Here is a 21123-nt window from a genome sequence, read left to right on the forward strand (position 1 = left end):
TTAGGAAGGAGGAAACTCCGGGTCAAACTTCAACTGTGCTGTCAAGGGAACTACTGCCCTTCCAGAGGTCCTTTTAGGTACCCAGCACCCACATGATGGCTCTCAACCACCTGGATGCTCCAGGGAACCCACCAGCAACTGCATACACACTGTACACATAAACTCACAGATGCGTGAGCGGGCACATGCGCGCACGTGTACACACACACACACACTCTCTCACATGTTTGTTGCTTGGAGTGTATGTCAGGTCTGAATTTGCACAGCCCAAATCCACCGGGGGTAAACTCAGTCCCACGCCCTGTAGGACCACAAGGTGCGTCTGGGTGGAGCCCCGTAATTGAGAGATTGTTCTCCTGTCTTTAAGGATAACTTTAGTGTCGTGTGATACAGTCAACAGACCAGAGGTGATCCCCCACTAGGCTAGGGTTTCAGCTTCTAAACGGGGACTTTCGTATATATGCCTTTTATTTGTATCTATTTTATTTTGTTTATTTATTTTATTTATGCCTGCTGGCATTTGCAGAGATTTAAGAAGGTCACCAGATTGCCTGGAACTGGTGTTATGGATGGTTGTGAGCCACCATGTGGGTGCCGGGAAAACTGAACCCGGTCCTCTGTAAGAGCAACGACTGCTCTAATCACTGATCTATCTCTCCAGCCTGTTTTAAATGTATGGACCGGGGGAGGGGGGGCTGGCTGTATCGGTGTCAGAGAACAACTTTTGAGAGAGATCTCTCTCTCTCTACTGTTTAGGTCCTGGAGATCCAACTCAGCCTCGACAGCAAAAAGCTTTAGCTGCTCTGCCACCACAAAGGATCAGTCTTCCTTTTTTCTTTGTAAACGCTCAGTCTCAGGCATTTTGTTACAGCAACAAAAACTGAGCTGTGTGTTCCTGGACGTCAGGCAAAGCACACTGATCCTGCATGAGAGGCAAGTGTGAGAAACCTACTGGGGAACCATAGCAGACGAGCAGCCACAAGGCTAAGGCACAGGGTGCATCACAGGGAGGGTAGAGGAGAAGCTGAGCACGTCCAAGAGCCGCCCTCTGCAGAAAGACAGCTCCCTGGCCAGGCTCCCTGATCTCATACCTCAGCCTTGACCTCACACCTACCGGCCCCGAGGAGGGGTTCTGAGTTACATCTTACCCCCATGAGGCAGCTGCCCTCAGATGCACAAGGCCTCACAGCCAAGAGGGAAGTCAGGATCTGACTTTCCCTTTGGGGTCCAAAGTTACCGCCCACCTCCAGCCACCACCGGCCGAAGACCAGGCACGCAGCCTGAGAGTGTGCGATCCAGGCTCCAGGGAGAGTTCAGAGCAGAGGAAGGTGAGTGGCGCCCCCTTCTGCCTGTGGGGAACTGGAGATGGTCACTCAAAAGCCAGATGCAAGGGTGCCCTGGAGTTGAGGCTCACAGCAGAGTAAGGGAAGGGGGCTGGAGAGATAGCTCAGCCGTTAAGAGCACTGACTGCTCTTCCAGGCGTCCTGAGTTCAATTCCCAGCAACCATATGGTGGCTCACAACCATCTGTAATGGGATCTGACACCCTCTTCTGGTGAGTCTGAAGACAGCTACAGTGTAAGGGAAGGGAGGGAACTTAAGGACACAAAACCCGGGGGCTGGTGAGATGGCTCAGTGGGTAAGAGCACCCGACTGCTCTTCCGAAGGTCCAGAGTTCAAATCCCAGCAACCACATGGTGGCTCACAACCATCCGTAACAAGATCTGACTCCCTCTTCTGGAGTGTTTGAAGACAGCTACAGTGTACTTGCATATAATAAATAAATAAATCTTAAAAAAAAAAAAACAAAAAAAAACTAAGAGGTTGCAAACCCCCTTTCTCAAAAAACTGTTTAAAAAAAAAAAAAAAAAAAGGACACAAAACCCAGGAATTGAGAGTCATTGCACCCGAGGGCTCTAGTATAGGCACGAAGTACATATTATAGTTTGCATTTTCCAATGGGGAGACAAGGACTCCTAAAAGATAAGCTTGCCCCAGACCCATGCTAAGCAGGGAGCCGGCGCTCAGTGACACCCGGGGGCCTGATTCCTAGATCTGGACAGGCTCAGCTCTGTCCAGCCTGGCATTGGGAACACTGGCAACTTTGGAAAGCACTACGCACTGCTGCTGTGGCACCACCAGGGGGAGCTCTCAGGCAATCCCAGCTTGAGGATTACCAAAGGTTTCTTAGTCAAATTCTGGTCAGTGAACCAGGCCTGGGATGCTCATTATGGTTGACTGCTTCATTCTATCTGCATTCTCCAACACCAGGACCAATGTTCTCACCCCCTTAAGCTTTAGAGAACCGTGTCTGATCAAAGAGGTAGTATCAGGGCAGACTCCATCTTGAATTGCTAGCTGCTGTAGCCAGTATGGCTTGTGTCTCTGTTGTGCCCTCTCCTGACTGACTCACTACAGCACTGGCATGATGGTGTGCTCCAGCCGGGTTCCAGTCCTGTTGGTGACATCCAGCAAGCCCCTGACCCTACCTCCCTTCCCTGAATATGGAGGTGGGGCAGCACCAGGACCTAACTCATAGCATAATCCATATCTAACTGACTCTGGTGACCATGTGCTACAGTACCAATGTCCACTACCACCTCCACTCCCTTGTGAGCTCAATAATTAGTCACATACTCTCCGGCTAGCACTGACTCTCACCACCATCTTTATTACTGCCCTTTTACCGAAATCTAACAAGCTGAGAACCACAATGTCTGGGATATAGAAGACAGTGGTGTCTGGTGTGCTCATCCTTGGGTGTCCAGGGTTTGTTTGCACAGTTACACATGCGTGTATCAACCTCTGAGGACCTGCGTTTAACAGTTTCATTGAAACGTTCCATCTCACAGGGGAGCTCCTTAACTGGTTAGGTAAACAACTCAAAAAGTTTCAGGAAGTCCCTGAAACCCACCAGATTCACTAGGCCCCTCCCTGCCAGAGTAAACAATAAAAGCTGAAAATCCCTCTGAGACTGGCAAATGCTGCAAAGACCAGACCTGACCAGCTGCCTGCAACATCAGGAGCCAGCAGAGCTGCCTGGAGGAGGTTTAGACCTATTGAGGTCCCTAGCGATGAGCTGCCTGCAGACTGTGCTGTGAACTCCATGTTTTCAGCTTTGTAAGCTGTCACTCGTGCTGGGGTGGACATTGGTGATGCAGCTGTCTTTGAGTTATTTCTGCTCCTGTAAGTAACCCCTCATCCACAGTCCTGTAAGTAACCGCAGTAAAACTCACGGCGCACCATGCTGGAGTCCAATGTGTCCACACTTTTGTCTGTTGTGGGCTCCCTGTCTGAGGTGAGCAGATGCGTATGTTGTGTCTCCCCAGGAAAAGTTCTATTACACAACAGGACCTAAGAACCCCGAGGACACTGGGTAACATGGTGACAGCCCTCCTTGATCAGACATATTACTCTGGGCCCCCCAGACCAGAGGACACCTCTGCAAGGCAAGCCATCCTGCCTCCCGCCTCCTGAGACTACAGCAGATGTCATCCAGTCCACTCACTAGCCAATCAGTCCAGGCATGAACTCCCCACGGGGCACAGGCCCATTGACTCAGCAGCGAGAATGCTGCACACATTCCACCGTCCACCACCCAGGGCTGTGTTTCTATCTCTGCAGCTGGCAACAGGGAGGAATCCCAGTGGGCCAGGCCATATGTCAGGTAGTCTATAAAGATTCAGCACAGACAAAGTGACTTCCAGGACAGACAGGGCTATACAGAGAAACCCTGTCTCGAAAAACCAAAAAAAAAAAAAAAAAGACACAGCACGGAGCCCAGAAGCCGGTCAGGCAACACCGCGTGCACTCAGTACCACCCAGGGTCACCGGCAGGAGTTTGCCTGGGGGCTGAGACACACCTGACACTCTTCTCAAATAGGAACAGAAAAGTCCAAAGATCCTGTGAATAGGGCCCTGGTCAGAGGCCAACCTACCAGGCTGGGTAGTGAGGCTGTGGAAGAGGAATAGATGGAGAAGAGGGCTGGGGAAGATAAACGCAGGGACTCATCTGGGATCCTTCTCAGTCACCATGTGGTGGCCCTAAGCCTGAGGCTGGACATACAGACTGAGCAGTGATATTGGAACCACTTCCTGCAACCCAGGTCAGATCTTGGAGGTCTGCATCATGAACTCACCTGCCCTCGCTCTCCAGGAATGCAGAGCTGTTCCCCTCCGCAAGGGCCGCACTGATGGGGGAGAGGCAGAAGGGCGAAGAGAAGGCGTCAGAGTCCGAGTCAAAGGAGCTATCCCTGCTCACGCCATCGGCCGACAACTCCAAAGAGCCCTCTTCCTCCACAGCCTCGGGCCGAGGCTCCCGGCCATCCTCCGTCCCATCCTGGGAGCTGACTGTAGACAGGATCCCTGAGTCACTATGCACAGGCTGTGAGGTGGACAGGGCCCCATCCACCTCTGGGCCCTGGGCCAGCTTTTCCCCATCTTCATCTGTAGGGCTGATGTGCGCAGTATCCTGCGTGTTCTGGACCACCACCAGGATGTCCTCGTCTTTGGGAATCAGGGGAGGCCTTGGCTCTGTGGGAGAGGGTTGGTAGAGGGCCCCCAGGCTTGTGGTGCGCCGCCGCCGAGGACGGGGTGCCTTGCGCACAGGAGAGCTCTCGGGAGTGATATAGCGTAGGGCCTCCTCGTCCTGTCTCTGGATGCGAGAGTTGGGAACCCATGCCAGGATGAGGGTAGCTCCCAGCAGCTCATCTTTCTCCATGTACAGGCACAGATACCCTGTGGGGAGTCGCAGGGCAGGCGGTCAAGGGCTGGCTGGGCAGGTGGCATCCCAGATACATGCACAGCTCTAGGGGGAGGGAGGCAGATGGGAGACCCAATCATGTCAAGAACGGATCCAAGATGGGCAGATGGATAGCACTTGGGTCTCCTCCAGTCAGCAATGGCTTTCTTGGCTTGTCGTTCTAAATGGAGGTTTTGAGGAAGGGGCCTCTTTTAAGGCTGTTTGTCAGCACCAGGCTCTCGAGGGGGGAAGGGCGCAATGGCATTTCCCAACACAGCCCCAGGCTGTTGAGGGGTATCCCGATTTCTGGGCTATGACACAGCATCCCCAGGCTTCCCCGATTTTGTGATCCAAAACCCTTTAAGCAAGAGCCAACAACATCAACCACAATATATCTCTGGGGACTTGAACTCCAGCCAAAATCCCCTTGGCACGATTCTGTGTCTGGCAGAGGTTGGGAGACTCAGCCAGCTGTTCCTAACACTCACATGAGGGGAGGCTGCTCTCACACCCTCCACTCACATGGCCTTGGGATACAGATGAGAGGCTCCTTCACAGCACCGCAAGTAAGGCACAGCTGTTTACAGCTGGCTGTTGTTTTAGATTCATGAGTGGCAGACCCTCCAAGCCCTGAGCTCACAGCCTAGAACCCCGCCTTGCTCTACAGACAAGGCTCTGATCTGCTGGATCAGCTGGGACCTCACCAGAGAGGAGCCCGCACGCACGCTCCTGGGTGAGCGGAGGAGCCTCTTTGCTGAGGTCTCATCCTCACGGTGCTTAAGCCTGTTTTAAATGTCTTTACTGAGCCGCGATTCTGTGCCAAGCCACCGATCCCGTATTGCCCTAAGTTGAGCCTCCGAAAGTCTAAGGAAACTTCAGCTGGCTGAAGGTGACTGTGGGAGGCTCCACTCCCAGGGACCACCAGTGGACCGAAAATGGTCCCTTTCGGGTCTCCCTGCTGATCCTCCGTTCCTCAAAAGCTGGAGCCCAGGGAGGGCAAACAGAAAGGGTGAACCCTTGGGAAAATCACCAGATACCTCAAGCCTCGGGCCTCCCCTCCCTGGCTTAGCATGCCTAACACCCCCCTTCCACTCACTCTACCCGACCCCATCCACCACCCCACCCGCCTCACCTGGGTGGTGCTCCCCAGGGCCCTGCAGCCCCTCGGGTGCATGCACGCAGACATTGTTCTTGGAGTAGATGACCTCTCCATCCAGGACGGAGAGGGACCCGCCACTGCCCCCCGTGGTTAGGGTCAGGAGGTCTGAGGCCTTGGAGGAGGCCCGACGAAGGAGGCGGCCCAGAGACATGGCTGAGCGCGCGTTTCCATTCTCCGCACGCTTGAGCCCAGGCAGGGCTTATCAGGACCTGCAGGGGCGGGAGAGGAGACCACGGTCAGAGGCATGGATATTGGCCTGCGTCCTGCCCGGCACCGTCAGGATTTCGGTGGCTTTTGGATCCTCCTGTCACAGGGCGCACGCAGAGCTGTGGAGCCACGGTGTAAGCCTCCCGGAGCCCAACCTACCACAGGCCACTGGCATTGCTCCACAGTTTGAGGCGCTCATTCCACTTAGGGAGCCGCGCCAGCACCAGGCTTGGCTGCCAGCAGCCCTCAGCTGCTTCCGAAAACCAACGGGGTGGGGAGAGGAGGAGAAGCAGAAAGAGGGGGAAGGTGAGGAAGAGGATGGAGTTAGAGAAAAGAGAAGAAAAGGAAAAAGAGAAGGAGGAGGGTGACATTTCTCTGGCCCAGAAATTACACAAGCCATGTAAACAATGTCATACTTTCTAGTAGCCATGTTTGAAAAGAGGGAAAAAATCGATTTTTAAATTTTATTTATTTTATGTATATGAATACACTGTAACTGTCTTCAGACACACTAGAAGAGGGCATCAGATCCCATTACTGATAGTTGTGAGCCACCATGTGGTTGCTGGAAATTGAACTCAGGACCCCTGGAAGAGCAGTCAATGCTCTTAACCATTGAGCCATCTCTCCAGCCCGAAATTAATTTTTTAAAAAGACTTATTCTTATGCATTCAAGTACACTGTCAATCTCTTCAGACACACCAGAAGAGGGCATCGGATCCCATTACAGATGGTTGTGAGCCCCCATGTGGTTGCTGGGAATTGAACTCAGGACCTCTGTTAGAGTAGCCAGTGCTCTTAAAACATACCATTAAAATTTTTTTTAAAAATTTAGCAGTGAGACTTTTTACATTCGTCAGTCTGGTGTGTTGTAGCAGTCTCTGCCTGCTCCCAGGGGTGCCCATGGCTGCCGCGGGCGTGGGCGTGGGCGTGGGCGTGGGCGTGGGGGTGGCCTCCACAGTGGCTGCAGAGGCATGCGCAGCCTCCTCTGAGCCTCTCATTCCCCACATCAGTTAGAGAACTGCATCAGCGCCAGGCTTGGCTGCCAACAGCCCTCATCTGCTTCCGAAAACCAAGAGCATCCTCAGCGGCACTGTTTAGCCACACTGAGGATAATCAAAAAAATGTGCTGGAAGTTTGGGGGGAGATTCCAAAAGCCGGGCGGCGGCTGTGAGGTGCATCCTGCTGCTGTTCGTTTAATAACACAGGCATCCAAAGCCACATGGGAGGAAGAGACACGGAATATGGGAGGCCCTCATCCTCTGTGTGGGCACTCCTGCTTCTCCATGCTAGGATGGATGGGTGTGCAGACAGCCTTCCTCCCGCGATGTTCTAGAGAGCCCTGGCTGCTTCTGGACAAGCCGGGGCAAATCTGTTCCCTATTAGCCAGGGTCATTTACTCTGGTAAGACAATTCTTATTTTCAAAATGGATTTGCTTTTTGCCTCTTTCATCTAAATTAAACCTGCCGCCTGGTGTCTGGTTTCCATCACACTGGGCGGATGTAATTCTAGGTCTGTTTTCAACTCTAAAACCCTTTTTTCCCCTGCACTGGGTGAGCTAACATCTGCCTGAAGTCTGCATCTGGAAGAACAAGTAGGAGGGCTGTGAGTTCAAGGCCAGCCTAGGCTGTATAAGACCTGGCTGGGGGCGAGGGTGTGGTGGGAGGTCAACTAGAAGGTTCAGCAGGTAAAGGCACCTGTGGCCAAACCTGATGACCTAAGTCAGATCCCTGGGACCCACGGGGTAGAAAGAGAGGACTGATCTGAAAAACTGACGTCTGACTTCCATACACCCACCATTGTGTATGTGCATGCACACACACACACACACACACACACACACACACTCACACATAACGTAATAAAACTTTTTATAACAATGTTTGGGCTACGGTGTCTCAGTGGTAAAATACTTGCCTAGAAGGTAAAAGTTCTACTTTGATCTCTAGCAATAGGTTCAAGAAAGTTATGATGGGCTGAGGTGTGGCTCAGTGGGTAGAGCGTCTGCCAAAAGCACGCAAAGCCCGGGGCTCCACACCTAGCATGACGTAAGCCCTGCATGGCTGCGCGCGCCTGCAATCCTAGAGATCGCTGGGAGGCGGAGGCAGAAAGACCTAAAGTCTACATTGCGAGTTAAGGCTAGCCTGGGGTAAGTGAGACTCTGTCTGCAAAAGAAGAGAATGAGAAAGAGAAGAAAAGAGGGGGACGGGGAAGAACAAAGGAAGATGTATGGACACGTTTTCTTAAATAGCATGATCCAAACTACGTTTGCATCTTCTATATCCAGTCTAAAAATACAGAAATTTAAAAGTGTAAAATCCCACCCACTGGAATTGTATCTTCCTTTTGCTTACATCACAAACACACTGCCTGGCCTCATGGATTGGACACGTTCCCCAAGTCCCATATGTTGTAGTCCTAACCCCCAGCTCAGCATTCAGCGCTATCTCAAGAGGAATTCAAGCTATCGGGGTCACTGGTGTTCAATCCAGGACGGCTGAGGCTCTCCGAAAAAGAAAGGATTTGGAGGCAGGCACACCTTCATAGCTATTGGCTTGGCAGACAGCCATCTCCAGGCCCGGGAGATGAGTCAAGGGGTCATTCCCCTCACAGCCTCAGAAGGGAAAAACAGGCCAGCACCTTGGCCTTGGGTTTCTAGCTTCCAAAGCTACGGAGGAATAAACGCTTACTGCCCGAGGCCTCCTTGTATATTAACTTCTTAGGGCAACCCAGGAAGCCAAACACTAGAAATGCTAAGTAAGCTTTCCCTTTGCTCCATGTGTGGGCTGCTGGCGAGCCCACACAGGACTTCGCACTCAGCTCTACTGCTGTGTGTATCACCAGCCCTTGAGTCCGAGATCCTCCTGCCTCGGTTGTTTAGTTCTGGTCACCTTTCTCCAACCTAGCGTGTCTGGAAAATCCGCCTCTGTCAGATTGGCCTGTGGGCATGTCTGTGGGCGTGTCTTCTTGATTGATTGGCGTGGGAGGGTCATGGTGGGCGGTGCTACCTCCAGGTCTAAGAAAGCAAACCGAGCAAGTCAGGAGGAGCCAGCCAGGAAGCATTTGCTGCCCTGACTTTGAAAGGTGTGTGGAAGTGGAAATTAACCCTTTCCTTTTTGGTCATGGTCTTCGACACAGAAAGAGAGCGGACTAGGACTGTTGGACCCTGTGCTGGGCACCACCTTACCGGTGTTTGCCACGAACCGCCTACTCTGAAGGACAGAAGTCCCCCGTTTACTTCTAAATGGATGGGAGCCTGTCTCTGCGACTCCTGACTTCTTTTCATGTTCCCGGAATTCTCCTCAAGCCACAAACCGCGCAGTTCATCTTTTATCTTGCTTTTTCTTATATCTTTAATGTTCAAAGAGCCACTTTTCATCTATCATATATCTACCTGGCAAAGCCTGGGAGCTGACTGTCCTCCAGTTTAGAGTGTACATGTATAGCGGTTTTATTACTGTGAATGTTTTTATGGGTGAATGATAAAAAGGGGCAAATCAACGATAACTTCATAATGCTGAGATATTTGGGGCCCTTAGCTGTGGCCCTGGACCTACACGTTCCATGTTCTCATCGGTGCCCTTCAGACATATCCATGCTGCACACCTGAGGAACACGTATGCATTCACACATAGGATCCAGGGATCTCACTACCACCGCTCCAATGGTTCAAGTCGTCACAGGCGCAGTTCAGGGAGAGGCAGGGGGTCAGGAGCTCCACTAGCCTCCTCTCTACACCGTCACCACCACCATATGAATAAACCCATGAATGACGCATAACAACACACAACCCATCTCCAATCAGAAACAGCAGGACTCTGGGAGACTGTTACCCAGCCCAGAAGTTCTCGCCGGGTGCATATGGCCTTACCCTTCTGCAAACCACAGCTTGTTTCCAAAGCCTTGAGAGTGAGCCTCCTGCAAGCAGCCTCCTCCCCTAGATACAGGCTCTGAGACTTCACCAGGAACCCCAGGCACACACACCCTGCTTCTGCTGCTATGGGAAGTGACTGAAGCTATTTAGAACTCCAGGTCCACCCCAGGGCTCTTCCCTAACCAGCTAGGGCCAGAGCTTGCCCAGGGAAGGGGTGAGCTGGGTTTGTGGGGAGGGAGGGGCTGTGGGGAGGGGGCAGTGGGGAGGGAGGGGCTGTGGGGAGGGGGCAGTGGGGAGGGAGGGGCTGTGGGGAGGGGGCAGTGGGGGGGGAGGGGCTGTGGGGAGGGGGCAGTGGGGAGGGAGGGGCTGTGGGGAGGGGGCAGTGGGGAGGGAGGGGCTGTGAGGATTGTTCCCTTGCCCTCTCTGAGTGTCTCTTCCCAGCTCCCTGCTCACACCAAGGCTTCTGCTGTGTTGGCTGCCATACCTGCCACCCTGTGGTGAGGAGAGCAAATGAGAGGCACAGCAGCCAGCAAAGCCCTGCCTAGGTCCTGTCTCTGGGGTTCTGGCTCTGACAGTAATTTTCTGCTCAGGGCCCATAAGTCATCCCTAACCCCAGCTGGGGAAAACTGCTGGCAGGAACCCAGAGAAAGAGAGCTGAGCAGGGCAGGCAACACTCAGCAGCCTGGGTGGCCAGCACCACACCAGGGCCAGTCTGGACAGAATGGCAGTCCTCAATCAACACTGCGGGTGGGGGTCTCCAACCTCTCTGTATGTGCAGGGAGCCCCCAAGACCTAGCTCTGCGGCACACAGGTCACGAATACCGGAGGCACACACGCGCTGCGTGCCGCACACACCACACCCCCAGAGCTCTTATCTGTTCTGATCCCTCTCCAGCTGCACAAATAAAGACACGTCAGCTGCCCAGGTTTCCAGCTCCGCCTCGAAACGCTTGCTGGACACCGTGAGCATGAAGAGTGGGGGTTGGGGAGCTCCCCACTCAGCAGCCCAGCGTTCGTCTGTCCAAGCGGCACTGGGTGATCAGAGCTAGTGTTCCCGGGCTGTCTCCAAGCACACTGTAGACTCTGTAGGGTACTTGTGCAGCTGGGCAGCCATGTCTCACAGTGCAGCCCTCCTTACCCAAGCTCTGGCTTCTCGCCACAGCCCCTACTGTCATGGCAAACCCTGCCTGTCCCATAAACAGGGCTTGGTTGGGTATCTATCCTCTATTGTCCCTTGGTGTGTCCTCCCAAGCCAGGGACCAGACAGAGGCTGATCTGTGATGTCATAGGCTCCTCTACACAAACAAGAAAGCAGGGACAAAGAACAGCCTCCGGTCTTTGGTGATCTAGAGGCCCTCTGGGAAAACTAGGACCCTATCCATAATTGAATTATTCCCTTGGACGCCAAGGTCAAGTCACCCTGGCTCCCCACCTCTTCAGGATGCAGCTGTTCCCTGCTAAAGGGGCCCTCATAGATCTGAGCTTCCTACTGCTGTGGCAGTGGCTGACGGAACTGGGGGTGGGGTCAAGTGAGCCCTTCTTCCCACCTGCCTTTCCTGTCATCGGAGAGCAGGCCCACTGGAGGTTAGGGGCAAAGGTTCTGTCCACCACACAGTCCCAATCCCTCCTCCCCAAGTCCACCAGCCTAAAACAGCCTACAGGATCCACCAGCATCCTGTGCCCTGGCCTCTTACCCATTTGTCACGGGGAAGCCTGCCAGGTGGCAGCAGGGCAGGAACATGGCAGCAGGCCAGCAGGAGTCAGAGTGGGTTAGCACGCAGCCTCACATTATATTTCCAGGATCCTGGTCAGACACCGAGCTCCTCCACATATCACGTGTGCTCAGTTCCACAAGTAGAGGGGTGCGGGAAGACTCCAGAGGGAGTCCCCAACAGGAGCACCAAGTCCCCAAGGCAGGGGTGAACCTACGGTTGGTGTCTGATGTTGCAAGAGAGCAGTGCCAGGGTCTCCACTCAGCCCTAATGGCCAAAGGGTATAAAAACAGAGAGGAGCATGGGAAGAGAGAGAAGGGTGGGCAGCAAGTCTGGGAGCTGGCTGGGTGGGATTTCAGTAAGAAGCAGGTGCAAGAAGGGAGGAGCAGGTGGAACTCGGGCTTCAGCCTGCGGCCAATTCTGCAGTGGTCACTGAACCCTGAGAGCAAGCTCAAGCCCTGAGACCTAAGCTTAGAAATGGTTAAGGTGGTAAAGTCTGCTATCTAAGGGGAGGGGGGGAGTTATACAACTACAAACAGTTCTTTCTGGATGTTCTCATTTTTTTTTCTAAAAACCTGAAATTGTTTTTAAAAATACATAGCTTAGGCCTGGGAAATGGCTCGGTGGGTTAAGGCGTTTGTCAGGCAAAGCCTGACGCCATGAGCTCAGAGCACCAGAACTCACTTAAGAAGACAAGAGACAGAACCTCCCAGAACTCTCAAACCAAACAGCCTTGGGTATGCAACGCAGCAGGAACAGGAGAGGATGTGCCTCAGTGAAGTGGAAGACAAGACCAACACTGCAGGTGTCCTCTGACTGCCACGCATGACCCACACACATGTGCCCTCAGACATGAATGTGACACACATGTATCATGCATACATACACATTTTATGCATTCTGACACGCCAGAAGCCTGAACATGGATGCCTACAGCAGCTTATTCATGCCAGAATTAAGAACAGCTAAGTGGACAGACTCAGATTGCTCCAGATGAGGGAGGTCACTCAGCAAAGGCACTCGAAATGCGTGAAGGAGCCTTCTGGGTCTATCTATCTCTGTGAAAGAAACCAGTCCAAAGAGGCTACACAGTCCCAGCACCAGGCTCAGCATCTCTAATCCCCAAACCTAAGACCCACAGTCCTCTCCATGTGACATGACACGACACATAGCGGTTCCCATAGCCAACAGCATGTGGTGACAAGCAAAAGACAGGTGCACTAAAGACATGGTAAAACCACCCCATGTGTTCAAAGTGTGCATAAGACATATTGCACACACAATGCTATTAAATAAGGTGGAGCACAACAGAGGAAGATACCCAGCACCAATGCCTAGTCTTTAGATGCATATGCATAGGCAAGACTGCACATGTGAGAATACACACACAAGCATGCATATGCACACACACATTTGCACACACATTTGCACACACAAACACACATGTGCACAACACACACAAACACATGTGCACATACAAACACACATGTGCGTGTGCACATACAAACACACATGTGCGCGCACACAGCCACACATGTGCACATGCACACACAAACACATGTGCGCACGCACACACACAAGTTCTATTCCCTATTTTCGTGTATTCAGTGGGTTTGGGTTTTGTAGTGGTTTGGCCTGGTGCTGTGTGTCTTCTAATGGTAAATACTGGTTCCTCAAGCGTGGTTGCCCCAGAGAGCAGATGATCTTCATGTACTCACGTGATGCCCTGTGACCTTCTCCCCAATCTAACCTGTCAATAAAGGTTAGAGCCTGTGATTGGGCAGTGGAGAGAGGAAGGTGGGACTGGAGATGAGAGGGTTGCAGGTACAGGGAGAGAGGAGGAAGGCAGGGGAGGAGGAAGCAGCCATGGACTAGAAACACGTGGCCAAGAGAAAATGCAACAAGGGCTTTATAGCCAGGGGAAAAGTTAGCATAGCCCTAGATCTGCCCAATCTGGGCATAGGCATATAAACAAAATATCTGGATTGTGTGTCTGCTTCAGCTCCTTCTCCAACTTCCTTCAGTGACAGGCTGTGATATGGACACATAAACCAATCAAACTTCCCCTCCCCTGCCCTTCCCTCCCCTCCCCTCCCCTCCTCTCCCCTCCCACACTTGCTTTTAGTCCTTGTCTTTATTGAAACAACAGAAATCCAACTAAGATACTAGTCTTGTTTGTTTCCTAACAGAGAGAGTAGAGACTTCATCAAAAGCAGCATTGGAGCCGGGTGTGGTGGCAAACGCCTTTAATCCCAGCACTCGGGAGGCAGAGGCAGGTGGATTTCTGAGTTCGAGGACAGCCTGGTCTACAAAGTGAGTTCCAGGACAGCCAGGGCTATACAGAGAAACCCTGTCTCAAAAAACCCAAACCCCCCCCCCCCCAAAAAAAAGCAGCATTGGGCTCTCTGGTGTGGATCAAGTCCCGAGGAAGTTAATGCTAGAGGTGGGACAAAGCCATCATTGCCTCAAAGAGGGCTTCACTGAGTCTACTGCTCAGAGAACCCTCCTGATGTCTTTGCATTCAACACACACGACCTTGAAGCACAATAGTACGGAGCAGTTTGTACCCACGACTTTAGGGACCTGGTGCCCTCTGAGGTCAGAAGGAGCAATGACCACCAGATGTCAGAAAGGGTGCCAGCTACAGGCCCCTTCCACATCTGAGCCCTTTCTACAGGCCAGCAGCTTCAACCAATTACACACAGAGCAGTGGGGAAAGACAGACACAGCAAGACTTTCAATATCACCAACATGAGGCTCCCTGAAAGACTGTGAGGGGTGAGTACACGCCTGACTTTCCAACCTATCTCAGCATCAGGGTCAGTGGCATCAAAGGGTGGGACACTCAGAGGACGGTCATCAGCCAGAGTCCCAGAAGTGGGTGGAGAAACTCAAGTAAAAAGCTCTAAAACAATATTTATTTTTGTTTTGTTTTTTATAATTTGTGTGTGTGTGTGTGTGTGTGTGTGTGTGTGTGTGTGTGTGTGTGTGTGTGTGTATACATGCCTGTGTGGTGTGTGTGTGTGTACATGCAAGCATGTATGCATGTGGGTGAGTGAACACACGTCACTACACAAGTGTGGAGCTCAGAGGACAAACCTCTTGTGTCTTCGCCTTCTTCCTTGCTTGAGACAGGGTCTCTTGTTCACAGCTATACACTCCAAGAGAGGTAGGCCATGAGCTTCCAGGCATTCCCGTCTGTCTCCCTTCTCTCCATAGAGGCTGAGATCACAGAGATCGGCTGTCATACTCAGCTTTCATGTGGATTCTGGAATCCAAACACTTTAGTAGCAAGCACTTTACTGGTGAGTGTCTCCCCAGCCCCTAATATTGGCTGATTGGTTAGTTGCTTGGTTGATTTTGACAGGGTCATAATACACATGCCCTAGATAGCCTGGAACTTATTACATAGACCAGGCTGGCCTCAACCTCACAGATTCAAGACAGACCCTTGACAGCCATGAGCACCTTGCCTCCTGAATAGATTCCTGTGATATATGTTCTTTAGAATGCTTACGCCCATGTCAGCACCTCGGATCTTAGACCACACTCCGTGTGCCAGACAGCTCCCTCTGGGCTGCACCACCCCCACCGATGTCCTAACACCTCCTTCTGCTGATGAAGGGGACAGCAGCCAGCCTGACAGCTGGCACAAAGAACCAGAGATGGAGGGAAGCCAGGGCCAGACTCCAGGCAGCTCGGGCACACAGGCAATCGGCCACGGCTGATGGCTTTAAAGGGCAAAGTATGAAAAGCAAAGGCTGTTTCCACGTGTGACTGAGTATGCCCCCAGCCACACCTTAGGCTGTTCTAGGCAGCCAGTACCAGCTAGGCAGAGCCATTTGCAAAACTACTGTGCAATCGGAAAGAAAAGAACAGCATGGCTTCCTCGCCTCAGAGACAGCTCACAAAAACCTCCCTAAGAACCCCACAGAGAAACGTGGGCTCCCTGCTCTGACAGCTCCCAGGGGGTGTCGGTGGGGGATAAAGACGCTGAAGGCCGCCTCAGAGATAAAAGGTACCGGGGTGGGGGCGGGGCACCAGCTAAGGAAAAATGCAAACTGATGAAAGGAAGGTTGGCTTGGTAGGTAAAGGGCTCTCTAAGGAGCGTGAAGGAGAGAACTCAGATCCTAGCACTCATGTTAAAGCAGGTGACCGCGGTGGCCTGCCGGTCATCCGGTCACACTGGAGGCTGAGATGGGATCCTGATCTCCGTAGCAGGCTGTCTAGCTAGAGTCGTCTAATATGTGTGCTCTGGGTTCAAATGAGAGACCCTGCCTTAAAAGTGGAGAGCAACCAAGGAAAAGACTGGATGTCTGTCTCTGGTCTCAACAAGACAAACACCCTGTACATGTACACACACACACACAAATATTGGGGGAGATAGGGAGATGGCTCTGTGGTTAATGCTCGATTTACAAGTATGAGAACCAGAACTTGGATCCCTAAAACCTGCATAAATGCTAGGTGGGTATAGTGCTCCTCCTGTAATCCCAGCCAGGGAAGGTATAGATAGGTGGGTGTAGTGCTCCACCCGTAATCCCAGCCAGGGAAGGTATAGATAGGTGGGTATAGTGCTCCTCCTGTAATCCCAGCCAGGGAAGGTATAGACAAGGAATTCCCAAAGCAAGCTATCCAGTGAGATTGGCCATATCGGTGAGTGAGCTCTGGGTTTGATTGAGAGTCCCTTCTTGCCTCAAGGAAAAAGATGGAAAAGCAAGCAAGTACAATTGCAAATACCAACGTCAGGTCTCCACATGCACAATGTACACGCACATTCACACATGTGCCTACACACATATACATACCACATACACTTATGAAAATGGAAAAATAAATACATTAAAAACAACCAGGCTGGAGAAATGGTACAGCGGTGAAGAGCTCTTGCAGAAGACTCAAGTTCTGTTCCTAAAACCTACATGGTGGCTCACAGCCATCTGTAAACTACAATTCCAGGGCTCTAACACAATCTCCTGGCCTCTGCAGGGTCTAAATGAGAGTGGTGCACAAATGTATGTGTAGGCAGAACACGCATACACATAAAATTAAAGCAAACATTGTTTTTAAAATGGGGTAGGACAGAAGTCCCAAGAGAAGAGAGATGGGAGACAGGAGACCCACAGCAGGGCTAGGAGGAAAACAGGTGGCTTCTTACACAGCCCCTGATAAGCCAGGCTCTACCCCAAGTACCTACTGCCCACAGGAGCCACTGAAATTTTATCTTGGGGGCTTTGAGTCTGCTGGCCAGAGCAGCAACTGGAGTTTTCCGTAACCCTTGTGGCAGTGCGGCTGGCATCTCATTTAGCTGATGTTTACAAGGAGTGAAGTTAAGACACGTATTACCCAGAATTTATGGCCAGGGATTGGGTGACTTGTGCCCTAGATCCCTCCAAGATATGGAGGGGGCGATGGCCATCAGAAAACCAGTAAGAACATGACATCCCACCTCTGTTTCTGAGCATCTGCCTCCTGTGGCTGCTGTAGCAGGGGCCAGCCATGTTCAGAGCTTACCCACCTGGTGTACAGTCCTGAATCTCCGAGATTCAGAGGTGCAAACAGGACCCCTGGACTACAATATCAAACGGGCAGGATTTGGTCTTTCTGGAGACTCCAGAGGACCTCCCAGAAGCCTTGCATCCTTGGCCAGTGATGACCAATGGAGCCTTTGCCACAGTCCACGGATCTGACACTGACCTCCCAGCCTGTAAGAAGCCTGCGATCACACTCGGGTAACCCAGGCTCTGCTCTCACTCTCCCCCTCCCCCCCCTCCCCCCCACCCCGCCTCCCCTCCCCTCCCCTCCTCTCCTCTCCTCTCCAGGTCAGCTACTTTGTGAACTTGACTCCACATGCAACCTGAATCCTGCTGGAAACAGGCATGGTCCCCGTGTCAATACAGGATATGCACATCTGCCAGACTCTAGGACAAGAACCTCACGACATGCTGACTGGCAGCTCCTAGGAGGTTGGAATCGTCAACAGTCACTAGCTCCCAGGAATCCATGCAGAGCAATCACCCTGGAAACAGCACAGAGGACTGAGGCCTAGAGCCAGGACCTGATGTCCCCTGAAAGGACGGGACCCCCTCCTGTGAGCTGTGTGCTCCTGTGAGGCTAGGGGAACTGAGTGACTTGGAACTTCCTCTGGCCAAAACCTTGGTCTCCTGTCTGGGTATAAGGCGGTGTCATCAGCTCCCTGGGGAAACAAACAAGAGCAAAGGGGCAAAAGTCTCTTCTGGAAACTTCCTAGAAAAAAAATCAAAGTAAGCGGGTGGTCTGTGGGGCTGGAGAGATGGCTCAGTGGTCAAGAGCACTGACTGCTCTTCCAGAGGTCCTGAGTTCAAATCCCAGCAACCATACGGTGGCTCACAACCATCTGTAATGGGATCCGATGCCCTCTTCTGGTGTGTCTGAAGACAGCTACAGTGTACTTATATAAATAAAAATAAATAAATCTTTAAGAGAGAGAGAGATCTGTACCCACCAGGAGAGGAGGCAGCCACGGCTTCCCACCCCGTAGGCCCTGTGTTGGGTCCCAGCTCAGGCTGTCCTGGGTCTGATACTGGCTTGCACCAGTCTACAACACATACTCAGACAGTACACAATTGCTCATGCATGACCTCTGCCCACTGCCTTGAAGTAGGGACCGTTAAGAGACGAGGCCAAGGGTACTGTGCGAATAGATGGAGCCCATACCCGGTTATTCCCCTGGCACTATCAGACTGCTCAGGGGTAGACTGCCTTGAGCTCAGGTCACCTGCCTAAACCGACAGAAACCGGTCCATCGACTTTTCCCTCAAGGCTCCAACAATAAAGCCTGGGCTGGACAATGACTTATTAAACTCGGGTCAGACGCGAGCAGATGGGGACGGGTTCCTCCCTCTGCATCTGTCGCAGCTCACCTAAGCCGAGGCCTCAGCTCCCCTTACGTTCCTGTTGGCTTTCCCTCTGGGAAGGCTTTTGGTCCCATCACTCAACGGAGCCCTTGGGAGGCTGCCATGACATGTCCTCAAGGTGCATTTAACTCTGGGTATGGCATCAAAGCAAAAGAGAGATACACTCCCAGCCCACGGGCTCCTGTAGGATACCACGGGGCTCCCCTTGAAGAGACAAGATGGCCGACTTGTGACCCAGCGGAAGAGCTGCGGTTGAGGGGGTTAACCTTACTGCTGGAACCCAGACCATCTGCCACAAGGAAACGGCCCTTCATAGCATGCTAGTCAGCACATCAGGGCTGGGAGGCCGCTCAGGGAGTCCCTGAAGCTGCCATCTTCCTCTTCCAACTGTTCAGCAATCACTCTAACACAGCCTCTCCCTGCAAAACCCCAAAGCCGGGGCCTCCCTCCAGAAGCTGTCTGCTTTCATGTCCCTGGACCACAAACATAAACATCCTCTTTCTCCCACAGAACAAGGGAAATTGGGCCAAGAAGGGCAGGGAAACTTGGTGATGTGCCCGGTGCTAAGACAGAGGAGGATTAAGCGCAAGGTGGCAAACTGCAAAGCCGGCCAGGGAGTCCACCAGCAGCGCAGACCAAGCCAGGGACTCCATGAGCAGCTGAAACCAGGCTACCCAGAGGGTACCCTGGCAGCACCAAGACCAGGCTAGCCCCTCCTGACTTCTACACTGTACTTGTAGATGGTGCTCTCTCTCTCTCTCTCTGTGCCAAGAACAAGCTAAGGAACCACAAAACAAGATTCAAATCAGAGAGAAAACCCATACTGCTGATATCGCAAAGAGGAGCCTGATTGATCCAGCTTAGAGAAAGTTACTTAGTTACAAAATGTGAACTTGTGAGGGGCTGGAAAGGTGGCTCAGTCTGTAACTTGTCAGTCAGTATCTTGTCTGTCAGCATCCTGTCTGCCCCAGGAGCCTAAGGATTGGAGTCCCATCCCCAAGGCCATGTGAAGGCTGGGACACACCTGTAATCCAATGCTACGAGGCAGAGACACGGAAATCCCCTGAGCTTCTGAGAAACGAAGGATGAATGGCTCCTGAGGAAAGACATCTGGACCCCCATGCTCATGCATGCACATGAGAACATACAACTACATACACACACACACACAGGCACACATGTGCGTATATACACACATTTGTGTACACACACATACCCACCCCATAATGCCCCTCCCTCACATACTTCCTCCCCACATATTCTCTCTCTCTCTCTCTCTGTCTCTCACACACACACACACACATATGCACACATCTGAGTGCACACACATACATACCCACCCCCACATACCTCACACACACATTCTCTCTCACACGCATGCACATGAGTGCACTCTCTTTGTATATATGTACGTATGCATGTATGTACTCATACACATATAGACAGAAAATAAGTGTAAGCTAAGCAGATGTTTTAGGCAGTTACAGGCTGCAGCCACAGGACTGTCCTAAGTCTGCCCACTCTCTCAATTGTCAGAAAAGCCTAGCTTGCTTGCTCTCTATCACACTCTCTTTAATAATTTGGGAACATTTATCAACATTTTCCGTTTTCCTTATTGTTTTTGTTTGTGGGGTGATGTTTTGTTTTGTTTTTATTTGTTTTTACCTAAAGCCTTCTTCCCCACCCTGTGGATCTCTAATGGTGTGGCCTTTTCCCATCTCTCCTCCGTTCTCCTCTGGGCAGCAGCTGAGATTTTACACCTTGCCCGCCCCAGGGTTTTTCTCTAAAACTGATCAATTTGTTCTTGTGTAGCCAAAATATATTTATAAAAGATTAACCATCAGATGAATGGGTGATGGCCTGAAGTTACTATCATCTGAAGTGAAAGATTCCGTCTTGTCTCTTTAGAGTTCTGGGCGCGTCCACTAAGGGTGGCACTCTGCCCAGGCTCGGGCTTCTCCCCTACCCAAAGTCTCAGTTACATCAATACCCCACAACTGCAATCAAATGATGTACAATATGACAGACATCAATAAAGTCAGCTCTCCTGCTACAAACCTTCATGTTTAGCAGCTCCCCTCCCCTGTACCTGAAGCTTGTATCAATCTACACAGCCAATCTTACAAGAGCAGAATCCAGCCTGTGAAAGAATTTAAAAAACAAAAACAAACAAACAAACCTCAGACGTAGGGAGGGATGAGCTAGAATCTTAGAGATCTGTGTTGCCAGGTAACCTGACCAACCCTGCTCCCCAGAACAGCCTGAGGGAGTTCAGTCCCCACCAAGTTACAAAGACTGGAGTGTGGCAATAACTCATGGTATCTGGCCTGTAATCTCAGCTACCCAGAGGGCAGAGGCAGGAAGATGGCAACTTTAAGGCCTGCCACGGCTCCACAGTGAGCCCAAGGAACACCTTCACAAATCCACGGGCTTCGAGGAAGAGCCCCTGCCTAGCAAGCGTGAGATCAAGCCCATGTCCAGTCTCTGGCATTGCAAAAGAAAATAAGTCCAAATATGATCAACTTTCCACCCAA

General features: G+C 51.9%; 1 protein-coding gene across 10 annotated transcripts in view; it reads right to left on the bottom strand.

Annotated features, from left to right (window-relative positions):
• Positions 1–21123, bottom strand: part of Tbc1d16 (TBC1 domain family, member 16) — an 85461-nt gene that overhangs the window by 61590 nt on the left and 2748 nt on the right. For 6 of the 10 annotated variants that reach the window (NM_172443.3, XM_030245739.1, XM_006532694.2 and 3 more), the window contains exons 2-3: positions 5873–6108; positions 4139–4736 (exon numbers count right to left, since the gene is read on the bottom strand). In NM_172443.3, coding sequence (NP_766031.2) covers positions 4139–4736; positions 5873–6050 — 776 coding nt within the window. In that variant the 5' untranslated portion in view covers positions 6051–6108. Of the gene's footprint in view, positions 1–4138; positions 4807–5872; positions 6109–21123 lie in introns of all 10 variants that reach the window. The other 4 variants (XM_030245742.1, XM_030245743.1, XM_030245741.1 and 1 more) reach the window with 1 other exon arrangement.

This window comes from Mus musculus, chromosome 11 (assembly GCF_000001635.26).
Source record: "Mus musculus strain C57BL/6J chromosome 11, GRCm38.p6 C57BL/6J".
In the NCBI taxonomy this organism is placed as follows: Eukaryota; Metazoa; Chordata; class Mammalia; order Rodentia; family Muridae; genus Mus; species Mus musculus.